Here is a 23899-nt window from a genome sequence, read left to right on the forward strand (position 1 = left end):
TCACTGAATTGTCCTGGTGTCCTAAAGGCAGGAGTAAATAGAATCAACACAAAGGTCAGAGCACGATCTAGAGCAGGGGCAGGCAAACTTTTCCTTTGAAGGGACAGACAAAAAGTATTTTAGACTTTGCAGGCCACATACAGTTTCTGAGACAAATTCTTTTTCTTTTGTCTGAGGCTGTTCCTGCACTACCAGGGCAGAGCAGAGTAGTTATGACAGGCATATAGCCCACAGAATCTGACCTCTTTATTACCTGCCTCTTTACCAGAAAAGTTTGCCAACTCCTGGTCTAGAGGTCCCAAAAGAGAGATCATTCTGTATAAGTAACCAGATCCTCTAGAGCCCGAGGAGGATGCTAGCTGTCCAGCCACTCTGGTGCCATGCTATGAATTCACCATCTACATCAGCCACCATGGAAGATGGCTGCCTCTCAACAGATTTTGGACTTTAGTGTTGCATCCTAAAATGGGGTAAGAACAGCAATCCATACTGGCTAGCTGGGGTGTTCTGATGAAATGGGTTAGATAAACTACTGTCGAACTTTTCTTTCATCAGTATGCTGAATGATCACAGTACTACACTCACTAGGGAGGCTGAGTTCATCTAAACTCACTGTGACAAATGGGACCCTCCTAGAAGCCTGGTGTGTTAACAGGCAAATGCTTATTTAGACAGCAGATACAAGATTAATCAGTGACATATACTGTTTTTATTACTGGATTATTGCTATTAATAAGACACGGTGCTGAGCCCTTCAAACTCATGACCGCAACTTGAATCCTTTTTTTCCCCTCCAGCTTTATTGAGATGTTGTTGACATAGCTTAATTCTTAAAGCAATTCTGCAAGTAGCCAGATTTATAGAAGAGGAAACTGAGGCTCAGCATGGAGAAACAATTGGGCCAAGGTCAATGAACTGAAAATTAGAGCTTGGGTCTGAGTCTAGCTCTCTGTGAATTCAAATCTGACGTCCTTCCTATACACCAGAAGGCATATGACAGACACATTGGTACTTCATAAATGTAAAGATACTACCACGTATTACTCACTGGCCACTATGCCAGGCTCAAGAGTTTTTGTTTGTTTGTTTTGTTTTTTCACAGTCAAGGTTCAGCTACACTAAAATTAGAACAATAAGTATTCTCTGTCGGACTAGGTGCTAAGTGTTTCTCACATCTCTAACCTCATCTAAGCCTCAGTTTCCTCATCTGTAAATGGGCTTGGCAATAGATTCAGAGCACTGAAGCTGAGTTAAATGGGCCCTGGGCACATAGGAAATTCTTAATAAGCAGGGCCTATAGTTAAAAATGCAAAGCTTTATGCTGTCTTAAATGTTCACATTTAGGTTTTCTTGGAAAATGAGGGGCGAGCGCTCAATGCTTTTAAGGACCACTCTAGCCCAAATCCGTATGATTTGTTAAGCAACAATAGAAAGTCTTGAAACAATCATGATACTGGGTACCTTGTGAAGTCCTCCCCCAAGGAGCAAACCATGCTTGGGGCATCAGCACAATACTCATTGGAAATATAAATTTGGGGTCTGTGCTTTGACGTTAACAACTAGATTATGATATTGCCTATTTCAAGGAGAAAATTCAATGGAAAAAAAAAAAGTCAAGACTAGTTTTCTTCAGCAAAATTGGAGAATCTGGATTTAGTTGGAAAGCAACTTTACAAAATGTATGAAAAACAACCAGGATAGATATTATTAACAACAACCTAATATACAGTAACACCCAGGGGCTTCATTTTCCTGCTAATATGCTGTTTCTCTTTCCTAAAACCTGACCTGTACCCAGCATCCTTTTTTTGTTCCCATCACCTTTGTTATAAAACAATACTTCCTTATAACACCCAGCATGCCTGCTTCCCACAGCTAGGGTTACATGGAAGGTGGGACATTCTCAAACGTTTTTTGGTACACATTGCTGTAACATGCTCTAATTTTGCATTATATCAACCAGATCCCGTATCCCCTTACTGAATGGCCTACTCATTGAGCAGCCTAAGCTACTGTGACTAAGCTACTTCTCAAGTATCTGGTTCCCATAGAGACAGAACAGCTATCACATTGTCAGGCATTCATGTCTTTGTATGCCTGTAGAGTAAGGCCCAGCCACATGATCCCCGACAATGGCCAGCAACATCCTTGAATCTGTGCTCCAAGAAATGTGGCTTGCCCCTGAACTGCTTTCAGACTTCTCTCCTTGTGCCGAGTCAGCAAGAGGGATGCAAGTTCTGATCAGCTTGGTTCTTATTATTGTTTGGAAGTATCCTTGTTGATCTACACATTTTTACCAGACACAAAGATCAGATTTAAGATTCTAAAGTTCTCTAATAAACAGAACACAGAGCAAACTTTCTTGCATGCTACAGGCTACTATTCAACATCCTCAGTGACACATCTTCAAAAGTCAACCTGTCAGGATAGGGGGTGTCCCTGTAATGAGATAACAGCTGACCATGAGCAACCAGCACGATGAAGATGCTCACAAACGTTTAGGAAGAAATCAAGCTAAGTGTCTGAGGAGCTTCTAACCCTGACATCTGCAGCTCTCACCATGCCCACATGTCCTGGGCTCACCTTCCAAGGACCTCCTTGCCTGGTCCAAGGGTCCAAGTGGATGTCTAACAGGCACCTCAAACTTGTCGAACACTGAACTTTCCATTTCCCCTCCAATTAATTCTTCCCCATCTCAACAAATAGATGACTACACTCCCAGTTGCTCAGGACAAAAACCCAGGAATGACGTTTTCACTCCTATTACTTATTGCTCAACAGCACAATCCAATTGAATCCCAATTCTCTATCTGCAGTAGAATCTGTAATCCAATCAGTTTTCTCCATCTCTACAGCTAGTGCATCAGATCACCCCTAAGACCTCCTCCTCTCTGTTCCCCCACCCCTCTTTCCCTACCGTTAGTTCACACACAGCCAAATCAATCTAAAAATCTAAATCTGATCTTGTTATGTCCCCCCTTGAAGTCTTCCAATGACTTCCCATGGCACGTGCAATGAGATCAGCCCTGTTGAGCATGGCTGGGAGGCACTTTGCACCTGCCCTCATCCCAGCCCACATCTTTCTTGACTATGCATCTCCATCACTAAGTTCGACACCACCAGCCTCTTTATCCCTCAAACATCAAACCCTTTCCTGCCTCCACACTTGCTGTTTCCTCTGCTTAGAACATCCTTTCTCCTGATGGTCACATTATCAATTGGACTCTTCAGGTCATCCTGACCTCAGGCTCAAAAAGTCATACACACAGAACAGACATAATAAACAAACTTATGGTTACCAGGCAAAAAAGAGGGTGAGAAGGGATAAATTGGGAGTTCGAGATCTGCAGATACTAACTACTATATATAAAATAGATACACAACAAGTTTCTACTGTATAGCACAGGGAACTATGTTCACTATCTTGTAGTAATCTATAATGAAAAAGAACATGAAAAGGAATGTATGTATATGTACGACTGAAACATTATACTGTACACCAGAAACTGACACAACATTGCAAACAGACTATACTTCAATAATTAAAAAAAGAAGAAGAATAAAATCACCCAAGCAATGAGTGCAGAAAACAGAATTTAAACTGGAGAAAAAGAAAGTCACGCACAGGAAGACCTTCTCTCAATCAGGTTTTCTGTGGCCACTCTCTCCCCAGGCCCCTTCAACTTATAAACAAATGGTAAGCTTACATTTAAACATCTCAAATCATCCATACTTAAAAAAATACATATATTTGGCTTGAGAAAATTACATAAAACTTTTTATCACATGCCCTAGGAGGAGAAAACTAAACAAACAAAATACTATTGGTTGAAGTCTCAAAATACTAATGGTTGACACTTGTAAAAATAAAATTTATGATATTTGTTTAGGTATTGTCAAGAATCCAAATGAAAACTCTAAGCTGCCAGTGGTTTCTAGGTTAGGTGCGAATCCCATGTGTAAACCAATCATTTACAGCTAGAGATTGATGTGAGGTCAGTGGGTCATGGGATGTTCACCACTTTGCTCTAAGCTGGCCCCTTTCAATGGCTAACAGTGCATGGATGGAGACAACTCTCTTTACGTCAATTTGGCCTCTAGTGACAAAGCTTTTAAAGACTTGAGACTTTCTAAATGGTTTTCAAATGTTAGTTTCCTAAGTGTAAGCTCCTTTCAACACTTGTGTGCAAGTTCCAGGAGCCCATTCTTGACCTTAGGAGTTAGTTGGAGGAACATTAAAATGGTTCAGCTAAGATGATCTTCAAGAGGCTTCCTACTAACCACACTGACATTTCAGGCTTTTAAAGGAATAGTTTTGAAATCAGGATATTCCTAATTCTGAGACAAGGAATGATAGAAGAAATAAAGCAGCTAATATTTATTGACTCCTTCTATGTGCTAGCTTCAAAGCAGAGACCTATTCTGAATGATTGAGTCTATGGCTTTATTTTTTTTTATAATCTGTGTTTTTGTTAACTGTCTTCCTCTCATAGAAAATTTGTTTGACAATCAGATGGGGCATGTTGAATTTTACAGATATCTTATTTCTCATCGAAATTCAAATGGTGGAATATTCTCGTTCTCACAAATGTGCGTTTTTCCAGTTTTTTGGATTAGGTATTTCTTTAGGGTTATGAGAATGAAGGCAGTACTGTGAAGCTCAGCTTATAATTCCTCTACTCTCACTTCCAGATACCTACAAATCAGGTGCTCGATATGTAATTATTGAAATAAATATCTGTTGAAAGAATAAATACCTGGATAAAACCTGTAGTGAGAGCATGCACATTTCATGAGTGTCAATTTTAACACGTAATTGTGATAAACATCTGGAGTCACCAAAACACAAGAACTCAGTTTCTAATGCTCAAAATCAATAACTTCAAGGATCTATGACTTGTAATATTATTTCTTTAAAGATTACAAAAACTGAGAAATACCATATTCACAGGGTAATTTCAGAAATAACTAAAGGCACTTTAAACAACATGATTTTTTTTGTGCGGAAAAGGTTTATGAGGCCAGCAAACAATCAAAAAGAATTTCCAAAGTTTTGGGAAATCTAATACAGAAAGAACAGTGAAACTGAAGTTCTATTCATGGAAGATGATCTATAATATTATTGTTTACCTGCACCATCAAGATAAGTATTGTCACAACTCAAAATTGGATGTATTGGTCCTTTGTCATTCAGAGGCCCAATTTTATTAAGCATCATGTAAATTTAGCTCCACAGCAAAGGGACTAATAAAGACATTCATAACAGGTGCTTTAAAAATAAAATGGTAACACTGCCAATCACTGAAGACAGTATCAAGTGAAATATTTGCTTCATGGAATACCTCAGGAATAAAGAGAATAAAAGAATGTGGCAAATTAAAAAATATAACACAAAAGACCTTTCTATGTCATCTATATATTTTAATATTCCATCCTAGAATAGCATTCAATCACCTTTACTCATTGAGGTCTGAAAGAATGAATGTAATTACATAAAGATTATCTCATTTTTAAGAACCCAAAAGAAAGAAACTTCTTCTGTTCATTTACATTTTTTTTGCCTCACATATATACTTGACTATCTCAATAAATCAAGTTACATTCAAAGTTAAACCACATTCCCCTTTGGACAAAAAAAGATTCAATTCTAGGCATATTTACTCTAAAGAAATTAAAAATGGATGCCTCTTGGTACTCACCCTCCCATATCTGTTGGCATAGGACCCAGTAAGCAATGAATGGAAAACAATGATTGTCTCGTCCAGGTCCCAGATGAACACCCTCTACAAAGGAAGAACCAAATCAGTGTGTCTTTCCCTCGGCTGAAAAACCTGATAATCAGTTAACTTCAACATGAAAAGCTAGTCTTGAAACGGGAGGCAAATGAAAAAACCTGAATTTACTATTCTTTTTTTTTAAACACACCTGTTCTAAAGAGTATCTCCCAGCTTTTCTCAGATGGAATCTCAGATGAGGTACAAGAGGATACACATGTTGGCAACCCTGATATAAATACAGGAAAGAAATACATTCTTCCTACTTCCATATAGCTTCTCAGTCTAAGTTCTGAAGAAATGGAAAATGAGCTAAAACGAGTCTGTTTATAACTTCTGAGACAGAGAGGGGCAATCCATTAAAAGTCATTCAACTTATCGTTTCCTTGTCTTTGATCTCAGCTCATGAAGAAGTGTTAAAATAACTAATCTGATGTTTTATTCTTATCAAGCCAAGTATTTAAATAAATAAATAAGTCACCCATAGAAACTAAAATCTTACATCATCTATTCACCTTATGTTACCTATGGGGATGTTATCAAATGGATGGTATATTATTCCTGCCTGATTTTGTTCAGATTTCAGATAGTTAACAACTTAAGCAGACACATCCCACAGGCTCTTGACACACTCTCGGGGTATTTGAAATTGAAAAGGTCTCTGAGATACCACAAAAGGAGTCCCAAGCCTGCTTTTCTCCTTCTCAATCCCACTCACACCAGTACATATTCATATCCACAAGTTTTGCTGGACATTGTTCATCTTTTCAGCCAAAATAATCATGTTTTCCATCATCAGATTTCACTTTGGCAGTAAAAAGAAACTTAACTGCAGTGGATTCAAGGCTATGAAATCTACCACCCTTTAAAGTTTTATGTAATCCCTCCTGCTTTTGAACTCCACCAAAACATAAGGTGATAATCATCTCTGTTTAGAATATTCTAGATTTTTTCCTTTCTCGATATATATATGTATGTGTGTCTTTAATTTCTAAGTGGATTTTATTAAGCGTTTTTTGTACAATCCTTAATTTTAAGTGGCAACAACACAGAGCAGTACAAGAGAATTTGGTCAAAGCAGAACTACGACTGATTATGTTTCATTAAAGAGAAAAAGAAAACAAATGCTTTACCACATAGCTACAATGGAAGAGAAAACAGAAATGGATAACTGCTTTATCTTTAATATGGAAAAAAACCCAGTTTACTTATAGTTAATACGGGAGGGGGGAGTGGGGGGAAGCAGTAACAAAGGCATTTGGACACCCTGATCACGGCAGGTGTAGAACCACAAGACTCCTGGCTACTTACTCGGGGGCTGGCAATGACATACCTCCAGATCAGAGTCCGGGGGAGGCGAAGGGTTATTGTTTCTTCGGCCCCGCCCACGTGACTTCCCATCTGAACCTCGTCGCAATCGATCAGAGTCTGAGTCTTTAATGGGTGTTGATGGGCTGTGGATCGTACTGTACTCTGTGGAAATACAGAAAGAAATTTCATCTCTTGGTTCTATCACCACTGTGTCAAAATTAACCTTGTTTTAATTCACAGGGAAGTCTGAAGGGTCAAGCACATTCCATTCTGCTCCAACTCTACTTTATCTTTTACTTGCATTGGTAAATAATTCAAGAGATATATGATTTGAGACTTAGTGCGTGATTAGAAATAATTAAAATGTATTGTAAGGTGGGAGTCACCAGGTTGTACTAAGATGCATAGATTTTCTTGGTGGTTTTGTGTGATGAGACAAGGCTCCCCAATCCCCACGTCCACACTGCTTCTCTCTCATCCTACAGATAGTACCCAGCCATACCAAGAGGTTCACACGATTGCCTTACCAGCCGCTCCCCCACCTACAAAAAGGCTTCTGGTTCATGGAAAGAAATAGAGAAAAACCTCTGGGCCAGGGAAAACTGAATCAGACAGATTTTTTTTTTTAATTTAAAATTCTCCATTTTCTCCCTTATTTTATGTGGGAATGAGGGAGCGGCAAGATGAGGAGAGCTGATGTATGTATGAGCAACTCTGTACTCTGTACAGCATTCATCACAGGCTCTTCCTGTGCCTCAGACTCTGAACCAAACATCCTAAACCAGGCAGCACCTTAAAATTACTCATCTGGGAAACTCAGAGAAACCACAGAAATAATTGTATAGAAACCACAAAATAAAAAAACAACCCACAACCAGCTCAGAGGAAGAGCTGGGCAGTGGTTGTAGAGTTGGGGAAACTCTTATCCTGTTTCCAGAATAAACAAAAAAATCATCTACTCTTACCCCTTAGGTATTTTTTTTCCCTTAGTTCATCCAGTTCACCCATCAGACAATCTCCACCTCCCCAACCTCCAGATGTGCTGCCTCTGCCCCCAGACCTCTTTGCTAGATCACTTAACTAGATGTGGGTTAGAATCTCTCAGTCTAACATCAAGAGTGATGATTCTCATGGGGACGCTGATGTTACACTGTACCAAACAGAAAACTATGGACAACAGCTGAAGACCTGGCAGCCTTTACTAACATACTGTCAGCCTTGATTCTACCAACAAGGTCTTCCATGTGTCACATGGTGGGTCATAGTTTTACCTCCAAGTTTAAGTGCTTCTCCAAAGCCTTGTGAGTCAGGGTAGATAAGAATGGAGTCTGACAGAGTAAATTTTGTTTTGAAATCATATGAAGTCCTATACGTCCTGTTTAACCTTGAAACCTAATTGATTCTACCATTTTCAGACAAGACTCCTGCATGCCCTCTGGCATAGCAAATAAGACAGCAAACTTCTTCACAGAAGCTGGATATATGCTCCTCATACCCAGAAACCACCATGATGATTTACAAGCCTATTGGTTAATTACAGCCAGAAATTTCAAAACAACTCCACTCGATGGTCAGTTTATGTAGTTATTTGGGATACACTGTTGCGCTAACTCATCTCATAGAACCGTTAGAATGCACTGCTGGCTGGTCAAAGTTAAGCGTTCTCTAAGCCTACATTAGACTGTTTTCCTGTAGAGGTTGATAATGGCATCTTCTCAAGATGTTCCAAACCAAGCTTCTCCCTTCTGTGTTCTATAAAGAACTCAGAGCTCCAAGTAAATATATTTTTTTAAGGAGTTCATTAGATTTCAAGCTGTGTTTTGAAGAAAAAGTCTCGGCCTCTTTTTTCTTTAAATATTCTGCAGTCTACATCTCCATGTGGAACCACCTGACCTAGAACACACACCCATCTTCTTAATCATTTCAAAATGGAGCATATGCTTTGCAACTGGCACAGTTGGCATCTAATTTGACCTGTATTTCAGGTGCTTTTCTGAAAGGTCTATTTTGACTTGTGAGCTCTTCAGCTTTTGGAAGTTCGTATTTGAGAAACAGCTAAAGACATCAAGCAATGTGTCTTATCACATTATGTTTTACACCTTGACTTTCAGATAGTTTAGAGATAATTTTGTCCTCAAAGCAGTTTGTCTTACCTAGGTTTTCTTAGCCTAGATGTCCTCCTATTGATTGCTTATTCCCTTATTTCTTGGTGTTCACTTCTTTTTCCCTTTTTAAAAAACTCAATTAAATCTCTAAAAATATATACCATCTCAATTTTGTTTGAAAATAGAAAAGCTGTAATTAAATCAATTACTCTCTTCTGCAAATCTCCCCCCAAACAAAACAAATTCAATGATCAAAGCATACAAGATTTTTATATCATGTTACCTAGTTTTCCAGGTGAAGAAAAAAGCCCTAAAAGATGGACAATTTGACACTTTGAAATATTAAAACACACACACACACACACACATGCATACACATGCACACTTTACAGGCCTCAACTTATCAGAAGGAAGATGAAATTTAAATAATGCAAGCTAGTTAAAAAAAAAAAAAACAACTCTTTCTCTTTGTTCTATGGGGTGGAATTAAATGCTTCTTTTCTCCTAACCAGCTTTTCTGACTCCTACTTCTCCTTCCTCCTACTCGTGAAAAACAACCCAACAAATAATTTAATCTAATCCACCAACATCTCAAGTTTCATTAAAATCCTCTCCAAACTGTTCTTTACCCCCACTGAGATAATGGGTGTGAAAGTACTCAGAAGAACATTCGTTTCATTTAACAAACACTGACCAAATTGTTTACACTATTCTAGGCACTGTCCTAGGAGCTTGAAGTCTAATGATGTACCAAACTGATATGATCCCTGCCCTCTTGGGGCTTAAAATTCAGAGGAAGGCATTAATTCATGAACAGAAATGAGAAATTACAAAACAACATGGAAAGGGTTAAAAAATGGGAAAGGTAGAATGCTAGGAGACCTCAGAGGAAGTCCATCTAACTCAGATTTGCAAGGTCATGGAGGCTTCCTCATGAGGAAAGCCAAACTCACCAGTAAAAAGAGTATATAAACATACTCCAAGTAGTCGCATGAGCATGTGTGAAGGTGCGGAAAAAGAGAGCATTTTGAAAAACTGAAAAATAATCCATCTGACCCGAATCTATAGAGGTAGAGTGCAGAGATGAGGCTGGAGTGTCAGGAAAGAATTCAACAAAGGAGTGATGTAACCACACTTACACTCTAGGTAGATGACTTGGCTCCTGTGTGGTGAGGGTACTGGAGACAAGTGAAGGCTGAGAAGAGGAGACCAGTTGGGAGGATAACTCAGTCATCCAGGTCAGGGATGTTGGTGGCCCAATGCAGGTAGCAGGGATAAGGGAGAGTTACAGAGTTGAAGTATCATTTGGAGGTGAAATCAATAAACTAATGGGATAAGGAAGAAGGATGATGCTCATGCCAGTGGCTGGGCAACTGGGCAGACTGTAGTACAAGTATGGGGCTTGGGAAGGAGGAGGAACTGTAGGGAGGGAAGAATGCAAGTGAGAATTTAGGTACAGCTTTGGATATACTGAAATCGAAGAGTCTGTGGCATTCGAGTAATGATGTCCCCTAGGCTGTTAGACTGCTCTAAAGCTCAGGAGACAAATGCGGACTGGGTTTAGGTTTGGAAATTGACACCACGTATAATGTACTGAAAGAAATGGGTGCAATTAAAAACACGCAGTGTGGGCAAAAGGGACGGGCGGAGGACAGGCGGGGTATGAAGGAAGACCAAGGTAGGTGCGTTGCAGAAGAAAGAATATGACAGCAAGGAGAGAGGGGTCAGTAACTTCAGATCAGCCGAGAGAGAAGGTAAAATAAAGACTGAATCCAAGAGTATTTTAGATTTAGAGTCAAAGAGGTCTTTGGCACACACGGCGAAAGTATAGGTTTGAGAAGTATTTAGGTAGATTGGTGGGAAAAAAATGAGACAGCAGAAGGCAGAAGAGTAAGCAGGGGGTAAAACGCCTAAAATGTACTGATGACCCTAAAGTAGCCAAATCCAAATCATTATTTTTTAGTCTGCAATCTCACCTGACCTCTCTGTGACTGTCCTGACACTCACTCCTTCAAACCACGTGTCCATGAGAATAACCCAACTTCCCTTCCTTCTGCCTCTCACCCTACCACTCACCCTGTTCCTTCTCCCTCTCTTTGGGTACTTTTCCCTCTGCCCAAAGCTTCCATGTTGGTGTCCTCTCTATCAGTGATACTAAAAGTGCTGATCTGGGACAAAATAAGGAGTTGGCATCAAGCTGTTAATCAATGCAATGTGATGCTTCCTTCATCAAAAAGTCTTGCTAAGATTGGAAACAAACAAACAAAAAAGCTCGAGTAAATGGTGTGCTTAGTGATAGTTACATGAGGAAGCAATCCCTTCTGTTCTCATGGACTAGTAATGAACAACTGGTGGACAGGCAGCCCGTGGGTGGACTATATTTTGAGAAATACAGTGACCTAGGGTTCCCTCGATGGTCCTCTATCTCACTATAGGCTCTAAGTGGTTGGTAGAGTCTGTAAGAAGATTTCAATAACTTCCAATTTGATGATTCTAAAGCTTTACCTTCTCATCTCTTGATCTGACTATCCTACTATTTGCCAGACCTCCTGAATAATCCATGAACACCACAACTCATGTCGCCCAAACTGAATCCTCCTCCTCTGTAAGTCTGATTAATGGTACTAACATCCACCCAATTTCCAAGCCAGAAATTCCTTATTGGCTCCATCAAATCAAAACCAAGTTCTGCAGCTTTTCCCTCCTAAATACTTTTGCTCCAAGTTTAGGTTTTCATCATCCTTTGTCTTGATTCTTGCCACAGGCTGCTTCCTAGCTTGCTACCTGTAGCCTTTCAGCTACTGTCTGCACCACCATGACAATGAGCTTGAAAACCCATCAATGCTCCAAACTCCAGTGTGGAACAGGAAGGAGAGTCTAGATATTAGGACTCTGAGCTGTGGACTCAATGGCCATATTTCACATCATGACCCTACTACTTACTAGTCGTATGACTTTGTTCAAGTTATTTTCCTTTTCTATGACTCAGTGTCACTATCTGTAAAGTGGGAATAAATGAAATAACAATACCTTGCAAAGTTACTTAGAACCAAGCATGGCACTAGTAGAAGAAAAGTCCCACTGAGTCCCTCTCTGACACCTGGTCTCTAACTGCTCTCCCCCCTTCAGTCTGCACTTCAGACACCCCTAATTATCTCAGCTCTCTGAAAGTGCCACACTGTTCCCTGACTTTGCACATGCCCTTTGCTTAGAATGGCTTTTCTCCATACTTACCTGTCTTCCCTTGACCTGTGAAATTTCTATTACTCCCTATAATCAAGCTCTAGCATCTCCTCTGTGAATTCTCCATCTGAATTATGGTTCCTATTTTGTATTTACACTTATCTCTCTGACAGGATTATATAATTTTTGCAACTGTTTATGTTCACAGTGGATAACAAGTTGTTTGAATTATTTTAAGCAAATGTCCATCGCTCCTGCTCCCAGAGGACAGCCCTGGTTGTGTTCGTTTTGCATTCTGAGAGTGCAGTAAGGGTCCAGAGAGCAAAGCGGACATTAAAGAAAAATCAAGGATCAAAAGAATGAGTGTTTCTCAAGTTTAGCTTTTACTCTATTGAATCTGTAAAGATTATCTGATTACTTCTACTAGCAAGTCAAAATATTTACAAATGGGAAATCGTTGTAATTCTTTTTAAAGCTTATTTAAAAGTTAATGTCTACATATCCAATCATAAAACATTAAAATCTACATAAGATCATTGAAATTCTGCATTTGTAAATACTACTAAAGAGTTCCATAAATCCTTCAATATTAAAAAGGAAAACAGAGCTGCGACTCAGAAGATTCTATCTAGTTCCCCTGAGCTCACAACTCCTACTTGAGCCTTGGGGAAGTTACCTCCATAGTTTTTAGTCCTCAGTCTCCTGATTTGTCAAATTGAGGACACGGCCTAGATGACTCAGCTTTAGGTGGACAATATTTACCAAATCTCACTAGCTGATAGCTTCATCTCTCCCTCTTTGTTATCTTCAAACTAAAATGCCTTGGCCAACTCCAACCCTCAGACACCAGCGGGATTTACTGCCCAGAGCATCTATCTGGCTTTATTTCTCATGCCTCCCTCAAAGTGTTACCTGGTTTCTTACATACATTACCAAATAGTGTTCAAAAGGATTGTTATCAATTTCCAATGTATCCATTTTGCCACAGCCTTACATGCACTGGTTGTCGCTGTTTTAAAGATGTCGTTACTACCTCATTAAGCATAGAACAGAAGTGCATGGTTTTAACTGGGAGATATTGGAGATGCTTGTATGCGTGTGCCTGAAAATTGTATTTCCCTCTATGAACTGTCCAAATCCTTTGCCAAATTTTTATATTCCTTTACTGATATATATATATAAAAGTTTTAATGCTTCTTTCATATTTGCAGATACTTACCCAAGCCTGAGCTCCTCAGATTATGCTTATATTTCCTCCAATTCTGTCTTCCTTCACAGAAATCTTTGACTTTGATGTAATCCTGCTGCATCACTGGAGGGGTCCTTGCAGATTTAGGGGTCAATGTTCACATTTATTCTAAGGTTGCAGGGAGTTTCTGATCTAACTTTACACTCCTTGGGACCACATATGCCAGGGGTACTTGGAAGGGAGGCAGAGCTCAGGGTTCCTGCAGGACCCTTTCTCTGTGCTTTGGGAGGATGGAGTCCCTCCTTACTCAGTTCTCAGTCTAATCGAGGTGAAATATTACTGCCCTGAAATGGAATTAAGTAACCCCACTCCCTGCAGAGAGGAGACTCTTGCTACATGTGTAACGACATGGAGTCGAGGCCAGGGGAGCCCCCATCTCTGGCTAGACTCTGAACCTATGCTAAAACAACACAGATTACAAAATGAAGTGCAGAGCTTTTGGGGAAATCCTGTATAAAGATTATCTGAATTTAGTGAACATGAGACATGGTAATCAGCAATTATACAGTTGACCCTTGAGCAACCTGGGCGTTAATCTGCCCATAATTTACAGCCAGCCCTCTGTATCCACAGTTCCTCCACATCCACAGAGATGCAACCAATCTCAAGACTGCACATAGTGTTTACTGTCGAAAAATATCTGTGTATAAGTGGGCCTGCACAGTTCAGGTCCATGTTGTTCAAGGGTCAAATATATTCTGTGTGCTACTTGGAGGACCAAGATGAAAAGAAAGGGGTTTAGTATTACTTCCCTAAAAGCAGGTATTGTCATGTCAGAGACTCAAGCCTTAAAGGACTGGGGGCAGTTATACGGGTGCGTAGGAAGATGCCACCAGACGGTAGTCAACACTGAGGCTCCCTGAACTTTGAGACTCTCAAAATCAACTTAAGTGTATGCAAAAGTCATCTTGAAAGGTGGTATATCAAGCCCAAATCAGGAATATCAAAAGAAAGAAAGCAGAGGTTAATTCTGATTTACAGAGGAAAGGATATCACAGCACAGAACGAGGAGGACACCTTACCCTTCACAGTAAAAGAAAAGTGAGGCCGTATCTGGGTTGAAAATCAGAGGGTAGATTGCAGGGCTTCCTCTAGGTTTTGAGATGATTTCCCTCATTCTACCAGCCTTCTCCTGCCTCACACACCTGACTGGACCTGACTCGACTTTTCTGGGAGACAGCATCACTTCTCTAAGTCTTACTTTGCAGGGATGAGGACAAAGTTGGGTGGTACAGCCTCTGAAGGGCTCCTGGATGGGGAGGTTTGGCCATCACCTGCTCCTGGAGGTTTGGGGCTGGAGGAGGCGAGATACCCAGGACCAAGGCTTAGCTGCATGGATTACAGAACCTGCACTGACTCCAAAAATGTGAACTTCTCATTCAATGTTTGGAAAATAATCCACCTGTGGTGGGAGGGGACTGGATCCTGCACATTTGGGTCCATCTCTACATCCTCTCTAATTGACAGGACAGAACATGAAAAGATGAGCAGTTCAAATTTCATTGTAGTGGACAGCATAACCAATGAAGCCAGACAGTATGATCTGAATGGCTCTGCTAACTTACCATTTAAATAATTATCTGCACATTATCTGGACTTTAGCTTCTTTAACAATAAAATGAGGACGCTACCATTGTGAAGATTATATAAGATAATGCACGCTGAAGTATTTCATATAACATGTTAGTGTTGTCATGTGAAGTGAATTGTTCAAGTCATCTCTCTGGGCTCAGGCATCTCACTGGTAAAGATGATCATAAAGTGATCTTCCAGCTTAAAAATGCTTTCATCCTTCAGTGAAATTTAAATACAGTTGAAGTTTGTTCTGATGGAGATGATACCATCACTGAGTCCCTGTGAAAGGGTCTTCATCTCCAGTCTTGAATGAATATCCTATCGCTATCCTCTCCGTCCCTCACTCATTCACATCTTTTGATGCTGAGGATAAATTCTACCTCCTTCATTAGTTTCTTTCTCCAAACAATTTGGAAAAGAAATCTCTAGTCCCTGCATTCTTCTAGAACATACTGCTGCTTCTCTTAGCATGCCATTTTTAAAATCCAACCTTTATTAGGCTTGGCTGTTCACAGAGAATGTTCCTTAGGGACAGAGAATAACCCTCTTGCTCTCAGTATCCCTATCAAACCTAAGAGTACCTTGTAATTAAGAGATGCTCAATGATTAGCTAAGGGAATGTTTAAGAGCATGACCAAAGCCGCATTTACAGGTGGCAGTAGAAAAAACTATGCTCTCTGCCTTTCCTTCAATCAGAGAACAGCGTAATAGAATTTAGTGGCAAGTCCAAGGAATACATCTCAAAAGCAATGTGCTTCCTCTATAACCACTCTCAATATCAAAGCTGAGTCAAGGGAGGTAATTAGATGAACAAATGTACTGAAACGGACACCTCAGGGAGAACGCTAAGTGGAAGACTGGAAAGGAAAGAGGCTCCACAGAGAGAAAGTTCTTAGCATGCTTAGAACATTTAAAATGTCGTCAGGGACGGAAAAGAAAGAAACCACAGACGTTGAAAATGATGTCTGGTATTTCCAAATTGTAGAATAGATTAAAAAGATTATACTGTATAGCACAGGGAAATATATACAAGATCTTATGGTAGCTCACAGAGAAAAAAATGTGACAATGAATATATATATGTTCACATATAACTGAAAAATTGTGCTCTACACTGGAATTTGACACATTGTAAAATGATTATAAATCAATAAAAAGTGTTAAAAATAAAAAAAAAGAAAAAGAAAATTATGTCAGTGGCAGAGAAAATGAATTCTTACATTTGGGGAGCATGTTACAACTGGCAACATGCTTTTTTATATAAATTAGCCAAACTGAAATGAATACAAGCCTATTAATTAGACAGGGCAGATGTGAGACTCCGCAAAGTGAAGGAAAGGTGGAGACGTGTGAGCTCTTGGGGGGCTATAATTATGTGAATCTTGAAGAGGTTTCGGTACACATATTAACCAAAATGGTGTCATGTAAGAGATGGTTGTGGAGGGTGGGTATGGCCTGGTGGCAGAGCACATGCTCAGCATGCACAAGGTCCTGGGTTCAACCCTAGCACCTCCACAAAAAAAGAAAAAAGATGGTTGTGATGTAATTTGCGAAACAGGTACTTCCTGAGCATGGAGTGGTCATGGTGAATCTTTTCCTTGGCCCTTAATCTTAGTGAATAAAACACTGTAATTCTTAAGTTTATTTTCTGAGTAATTTATATCCTACCTTTCCCCCAAAAAGGTTTAAGATACCCACCAAATATATACACAATAACTGTATAGCAACCCTTTAAAACAATGAATGAGCACCTCAGAAGAAAAACTGAGGTGGGGAATGTGAATAAAATAAAGTCGGGTGGGGACAGTGGTCAGCACCTGCCCAGAGGTCAGCAGTCAACACAGGCAGAGGCAGGACAGTCAATGGCTCACACGGTACATGAGGTCGGACAAACCCATCTGTCTACAGAAACGTAAGTGTGCCCCGTACAGAGACGGGACAGAAATGCCTTACAGGACTGCTCACTGGGAGGGTGTTGTGTGACCCCAGGAACCCACCCTCGTGGTAAATAAAACAGCATGTTTTACAAGACTCCTACTCCTGAGGCCGATTACAGCGGATTCCTCACAATGGACTGTGCTTCTGAGCACAGAGCACTGATGTTGGGCATTTTGCTTATTTTGAGGGTAAAACTGAAGCTATCTGGAAGAACGAGGCCATTCTTTACCCTCTGGCAGCTGACAGAAGCAAGCTGCTACCTGAGCCTTAGACAGCGACGAGGCAGGAGGTTATACTTTGAGCTACGTGGAGTGGAGCGGTTCTTGGCTGCTGTGTTGAGAGAGACTCATAAGCTTTGTCACCAAGTTAGCTGTGCTGAGAAGGGAAATGACATTCTCTTACGGAAATTCAGAGACCTACCCAGGGAAGATTCCCAGGCAGAAGGCCACAGCCTTCAGGGAAGGCCTGTGATGCTCCTCAGAAAGCTACTCGGGAGCCACACAGACCCACAAGGTAATGGGCCAACAAGCCTCCACAGTGGCATGTCATGGAGGGTGAACACAGCCTTATACTGGGAGACTTTTAAAGTGGAACATGGGTGCTCCTGGAGAATGTCATTCTAAGTGAAGTAGGCCAGAAAGAGAAAGAAAAATACCATATGAAATTGCTCATATGTGGAATCTAAAAAACAAAAACAAACAAACAAACAAAAACAAAGCATAAATACAGGACAGAAATAGACTCATAGACAGAGAATACAGACTTGTGGTTGCCAGGGGGGCGGAGGGTGGGAAGAGAGAGACTGGGATTTCAAAATTGTAGAATAGATAAACAAGATTATACTGTATAGCACAGGGAAATATACACAAAGTGTTATGGTAGCTCACAGAGAAAAAGATGTGACAATGAGTGTGTATATGTCCATGTATGACTGAAAAATTCTGCTGAACACTGGAATTTGACACAACATTGTAAAATGATTATAAATCAATAAAAAAATGTTAAAAAAAAGAAAAAAAGAAAGTGGGAGCTATCTACCTTGGCAACAAGCAACCTCATCAAGACCTTGAATAAAATACATTACGTTATGTAAGATTCTCAGGGACTGTTATCTCAAAGGATAAGAGAAGACTTCAGAAAGAGACCCACAGACATAGCAAACAAACTATGGTTATCAAAGGGGAAAATGGGGAAGGAATAAATTAGGACTTTGAGATAAACAGACACACACTACTATATATAAAAGAGATAAATAACAAGGACCTACTGTGCAGCACAGGGAACCGTATTCAATTTCTTGTAAAAAGCGATAATGGAAAAGAATCTGAAAATACATGTGTGTATATATATGCATGTATTTGTATAGCTGAATCATTTTGCTATACATCTGAAACTAAAATTGTCAATCAACTATACTTCAAAAAATTATTTTAAAAAAGGCTAAGAGAAGACAAAGAAACTTTGATAACTTTACACTGTCAGCCATAGAATCCTCTCATAAAAACTTGGGTAAAATAAGCCAAGGCAAGTAAACTTGTTGACTAATCTTACAGAGTTAACCAGAAGTCAGAGACCAGTAAGTATTAATTAAATTAATTTCATAGAATCTTTTTGATTTCTCTATCTGTATTCTATAACCACTGTTTCCCTTTCACAAATCACTAATTGAGGTCTCCCAGGTAAATTAAGTCCTCGGTCAAAAATGGAACTAACTTACAGAGACCTTTGTCACCCCTGGAGTCTGGCCTTCATCCACTCCACAATACTCTATGGACAACCTCATAGAAATGTCTACCATCCTTCTCACATGTTTCAACCTCTGGCTCAAATACCCCACAGACATTTCATGTGGAGGAAACAGGTGAGGCACGTTTTGAGGGCTTTATCTCTGAAAAAAACCCCACAAAGCACAATGCACCACAGTCATCATCTTCAGGAGGGAAGAACACATCAGCCTCCTGAGGCCATGGACCTTGCCTCTCTTGTCACCTTTATGTCCCCAGCACAAGGCATGATGCTGGGCACACAGCACGCATTTACACTCTTCTGTTGAATGCATAATTGAAGAAACAAATATTTGAAGGCCTAGCATCCTTCAGTCACTTTGCAAGCCACCACATAATTTCATTCTCACATTCATCCTGTACAGAAGAGTGGTTTTATCCTCATTTTATAGAAAGCTGATACACTAAAGAGCTAAGTGACGTGCCCAGAGCAAATTACAAAGCCAGGATTCCAAGCCAGGTTAGCCCAATGCCAAATCCCTAGCCGCCACTCCAATTTCTCTGAGTTATATTCCAAGGAAGTGTGATGCCCAAGAGAAGTTCACAGATGTGCCCCATGGGCGTGGGGGCGGATGGAGAGTGGTACCCAGGCAGGTGTGACTGGAAAGCATTGGACAGTACTCAACTTTAGTGAATATTACTGGATCAAAGGACCAGAAAAGCCTTAACATAAAAGAATCCTGATAACTTTATTCCAAAAACTTGTGTCCCTAACTGATCCTACCTTGGAACTCATTAAAGGACATCCATCTCCATCTTCAAGAGATAGCAGTGCTGCCCCGGGCACTGTGGGAGAACCCATGATGTCAAGTCATGACATCTCGCACGGCTGCTACTCCAACTTGCCCTCAAGAGATGCCACTGATGACAGGCTGGCTGTGCAGCTTCGGCAAAATCCAATCTTTCTGGATTCCTTACTCATAATCTGTAAAGTGAAAGTCCTAGGCAAAAGAATCTATAAGGTCACGTCTAACTCTAAAATTCAAAACTTCCCTATCATTCTACTGCCTCATGCTAACGTTACTCAAGTGGATTTGTGCATAGAAGAGAGTCGTCAATTTTCAAATCTGCTCTGTTCGAAATATTTTTAAGTCAGTTGCTTGAAACTCAGACGCTCTGTTCTCACAGAAACAATGGTAGATGTGATTTCCAATCCATGATTGCCAATCAATAATCTAAGTGAAAAATGCATGAGTACAATGTAAAATACTAGAAACTTATACTCAAATATCAGCAGCAACATGAAAATGAAAACCAGTAAAATTTGTCTTAAACAATGGCACTGAAGAAAATGCAATTTCAATTTTATTAAGAGGGACTGAGTGAAGTTTCTGAAGGGGTCACAGAAATGTTTTCAAAAGTGCTAGAAGGTGATTGTTCTGGATTAAGATGCTTTCCCTCTGCAATGCATGACCTCCCTTGTCCTTGATACAGGAATATCATTATCCTCTGCTTAGTGCTGCTCAGCCATGAGCTGTGAGTGGAGAAATAAAGAAAAAAAGAAAAAAAGTTGGCAAGGTGGAGAATGAGGTCCTCGCGGGGGAAGGAGAGGGGAAGGATGAAGAGGTGTTGTGAAAGTTGTTTCCTAAGCAAGTCCAAGGCAGATAATTACTAAATAGGATAAACAGGAAGCAGGGACAGAGCAGATTCAGGAAAGTGGAAGATAAGAGATTTGTGGGATCATCCAGGAGACCCACAAACTTATCTTTTAACTCAGGAAATACAGTACAAGATCACCTTCAATATACTACACACCACTTGCCTGTGACTGCAGACCTACGTTACTTTATCAGCAAAATAGAGCTCAAACAGTTAACACATTTAACTGAATGCCTCCTGATTACATGCCCTCCTGAGTGATTACGCTAATATATGTTATGAATGATTAAAGAAAATGCTATTACCATATAGCTACTATCTTTTGTGACTCTTTGCTTACATTTTCATTTTTCTGCTTGTTTGAAACTTCAGACTCATTGGTTTCAAGAAGCAGCATGCTTTCCTAATTAAGAACTCAAGTCTGAAGCCAAGCTTCCAGAGGTTAAACCCAGTGTGGTCAATGATCCCTCCTTAGCTTCCCTGTCTGTAAGATGCTGCAAATGACGTTGCCACCTGTCTCCTGGATCTGGGTGGGAATGAATTAAGTTTGTGCATGAGTAGAGCTTAGAACAGTGCTCGGCACATAGTAAGTCCTCAAAATATATTCACCATTAGTATATTTGTATATGAAATATAAAAACAAGAGAACTACATATTGAATTTTTACCTGTATATTACTAAGTACAAAATGTAGGGTATAGAATAGTGTGTATAATATGCTAAGATCATTAAGGAAAAAGAGAAACAATTAAAAGTATAACTCTTTGAATGTAGAAAAATAAAAGTGCTCAGGGCAGGGGCCACATCCATGTTTATAGGAGCAAAGTGTGTCCCCAGAAGGAGACACCAGAAACTCTGCGGAGAAGAACTGAGGGGCTGGTGCAGAATCTGAAGGCGGTTTTGCTCTTCTATGTAAACCCTTGTGGACCTTTATTGTTTTGTTCCATCCTCATTTGTTAGCCTTCAGTAAATTAAAAAAATTATTAAACTTAATTTTTCTTTGGCTATGAAGTTAGGAACAAAACTGGTAGCCATTAGTCCTTAATACTACCTTTATTTAGAACTTAATCCAAAATTCATCCATGAAACCATCTAACCCCAATTAAATAAGGTGGAGGGATGGCAAATACAACTTTCTATGTCCTTTTCTGAATCATCTCCAATTAAAAAACTGAATCAGTAAATGCTGATGTCCTTCAACTTAGACAAGGCAACTTATCACATTGATTTGTGTTGGTCCCATAGGACACTTAGCACTTCACAGACACAATGACTCAGTTAGCTACAAAAGAAGATAAAATAATAAATGCTTGGGAGGTTAGTAAACTAATTAATTAGCTCAATAATATACATTTTCTTATTTATATGCAAATCATGTGTTATATTAATATGAGAAAAAATTACATATTGGAATCCAAGTGTACTAAATTTGACTCTTAAAGGTATCCTGATTTCAGGCCAACTGAAAATATTAGTCAAACCAGTACTGAGGCACAAAACAGGTAAATGCTAAAACACTGAATTTTTCACTTGTTGGAAACAAGTCCAAAATTCAAAGGTAAGGCAATTCATTTTTACTACATTCCTGGCAATATAAACAAAGAGTGGATTTTATTCCCAGGAATTTTATAATCTCACTAAGGAGCAAGAAAAGAAAAGAAAAGAAGAAAAGAAAACAACAGAAAAGAAAACAACAGAACAGAACAGAACACCTTTAGACAATCAAACACAACAACCCCAGACAAAGATCTGTTTTGTTTTCTCACATCTTAATAGCCTGGCTATTTTAGATACAAATGTTTGTGTTGCTGGCAAATGTTTCCAAACTGCTAGTTAAAATTGTTTTGCTGAAATAGTTTCTTTCTAAGCTGAACAAACCCCACAAGGCATCAATGAACAGGAGCAAGTATGGCCCACCTCAAGATCTGCAAAACCGCACACTCGGCCAAACAAGAGTCAAGATGGAAGCTTTTGCAAAACCCAGGGATTCTGTCTACAGAGCGCAGATGTAGGCACGCTAGGTAGTATAGACGTGGCCCAAATTTCTTGCCTTCATAGGGAAGATGGCTGGCAGTCTAGTTTTTCATCCTGTCACACTGAGTTCCTGTGAGAGCTCAGAGCTCTCCTGCCACTTTGCACAAGAATGTTCCCCTGTTTTTCATGCGCTTTGCTCCACTTTCGTGTGCCTTGGCAAGGATCAAAGAAGCAGAGGGAACAAACGGTTTCCCATGCATATTGAATTCCCTCTTATACTGATTTTTCCTCTGTCACTTGAAATTCAATATTGGCAAGATCCCTGTACATCACCTTAACCAGTAAATTGTCTGCGTGCAGTCAGGGCATGAAAAGGTAGATTTCAAGATTTTGTAAGAAATTCAAATGAACAAATCCTTTGAAAAAGTAACTTTTCTATGGCATCCGTACTGAAATTCATTCCTAATAAATAAATAATTAGCATTAACCTAAAATGTTTACTTATCATTTACTTTTTTACTCTCTCTGATTGCTCTGTATTATTTTCAAAATACAATGTTACAGGTGAATACTCCTTTCAGAAGAATTCCACATCCTCAAAATTCTTTATTAACTTAATAATACCTAACATTTATTGAGCATTCAAGAGCTATGTGCCTCATTTTCCTCATCTGTAAAATGGAGACAATAGTACCTACTTCATGGCTATGCTTGTGAGACTGCAAGTAATGGAATGTAAAGCTCTAAACACAATAATTGTATTTTTCCTTATAATATGATCACTGTCATAATTATTGAGATGTTCTAAAACATTATGGACTAGAAAAATGTTTTCAAGCCAAATTATTTCAATACAGCAGAGTGACTGGATTACAAATGAGTATTCATATTTTGATTATACACAGGTGGGTCATACAATAAAGAAAAATATTTTTGAAAGTATGGCTTAAGTGTTCTTCTAAGAAAAGTCAATTTAAAAAATTCTTTTCATGAATTACTCTCAAGTGGTTAAATTATTTTTATGACTTTTTGAAAAAATGTATTCAGTTATGTTGGTAACAACATGCCTTAAGATTTCAGAGTCCAGATAAACAGGTTTCTCCTGTATTGCACAGAGAACTATATTCAACATCTTGCAGTAACTTATAATGAAAAAAAATGCAAAGAAGTATATGTATTTACATGTATGACTGAAACATTATGCTGTACACGAGAAATTGACACATCGTTAATTGACTAAACTTCAATAAAAAAAGATTTTAGAATTCAGTATAAAGAAATTATATACTCTTTACACTTTAGTGGCTGAGAGATAATAATATCAGAGTTTAGATATTAGCACAAAAGGAAAACATCCTGAAATGTCTTTTCCTTTTTTCCTTACCTCTATTTTTAAACATAGAAGAA

At 39.3% G+C, this 23899-nt stretch overlaps 1 protein-coding gene across 7 annotated transcripts in view; it reads right to left on the bottom strand.

Annotated features, from left to right (window-relative positions):
- Window positions 1–23899, bottom strand: part of EYA1 (EYA transcriptional coactivator and phosphatase 1) — a 274443-nt gene that overhangs the window by 53729 nt on the left and 196815 nt on the right. For all 7 annotated transcript variants that reach the window (XM_031441478.2, XM_031441477.2, XM_031441475.2 and 4 more), the window contains 2 exons: window positions 7108–7247; window positions 5700–5783 (listed from right to left, as the gene is read on the bottom strand). In XM_031441478.2, the coding sequence (XP_031297338.1) occupies window positions 5700–5783; window positions 7108–7247 (224 nt within the window). The remainder of the gene's footprint in view (window positions 1–5699; window positions 5784–7107; window positions 7248–23899) is intronic.

This window comes from Camelus dromedarius, chromosome 30 (assembly GCF_036321535.1).
Source record: "Camelus dromedarius isolate mCamDro1 chromosome 30, mCamDro1.pat, whole genome shotgun sequence".
NCBI lineage: Eukaryota > Metazoa > Chordata > Mammalia > Artiodactyla > Camelidae > Camelus > Camelus dromedarius.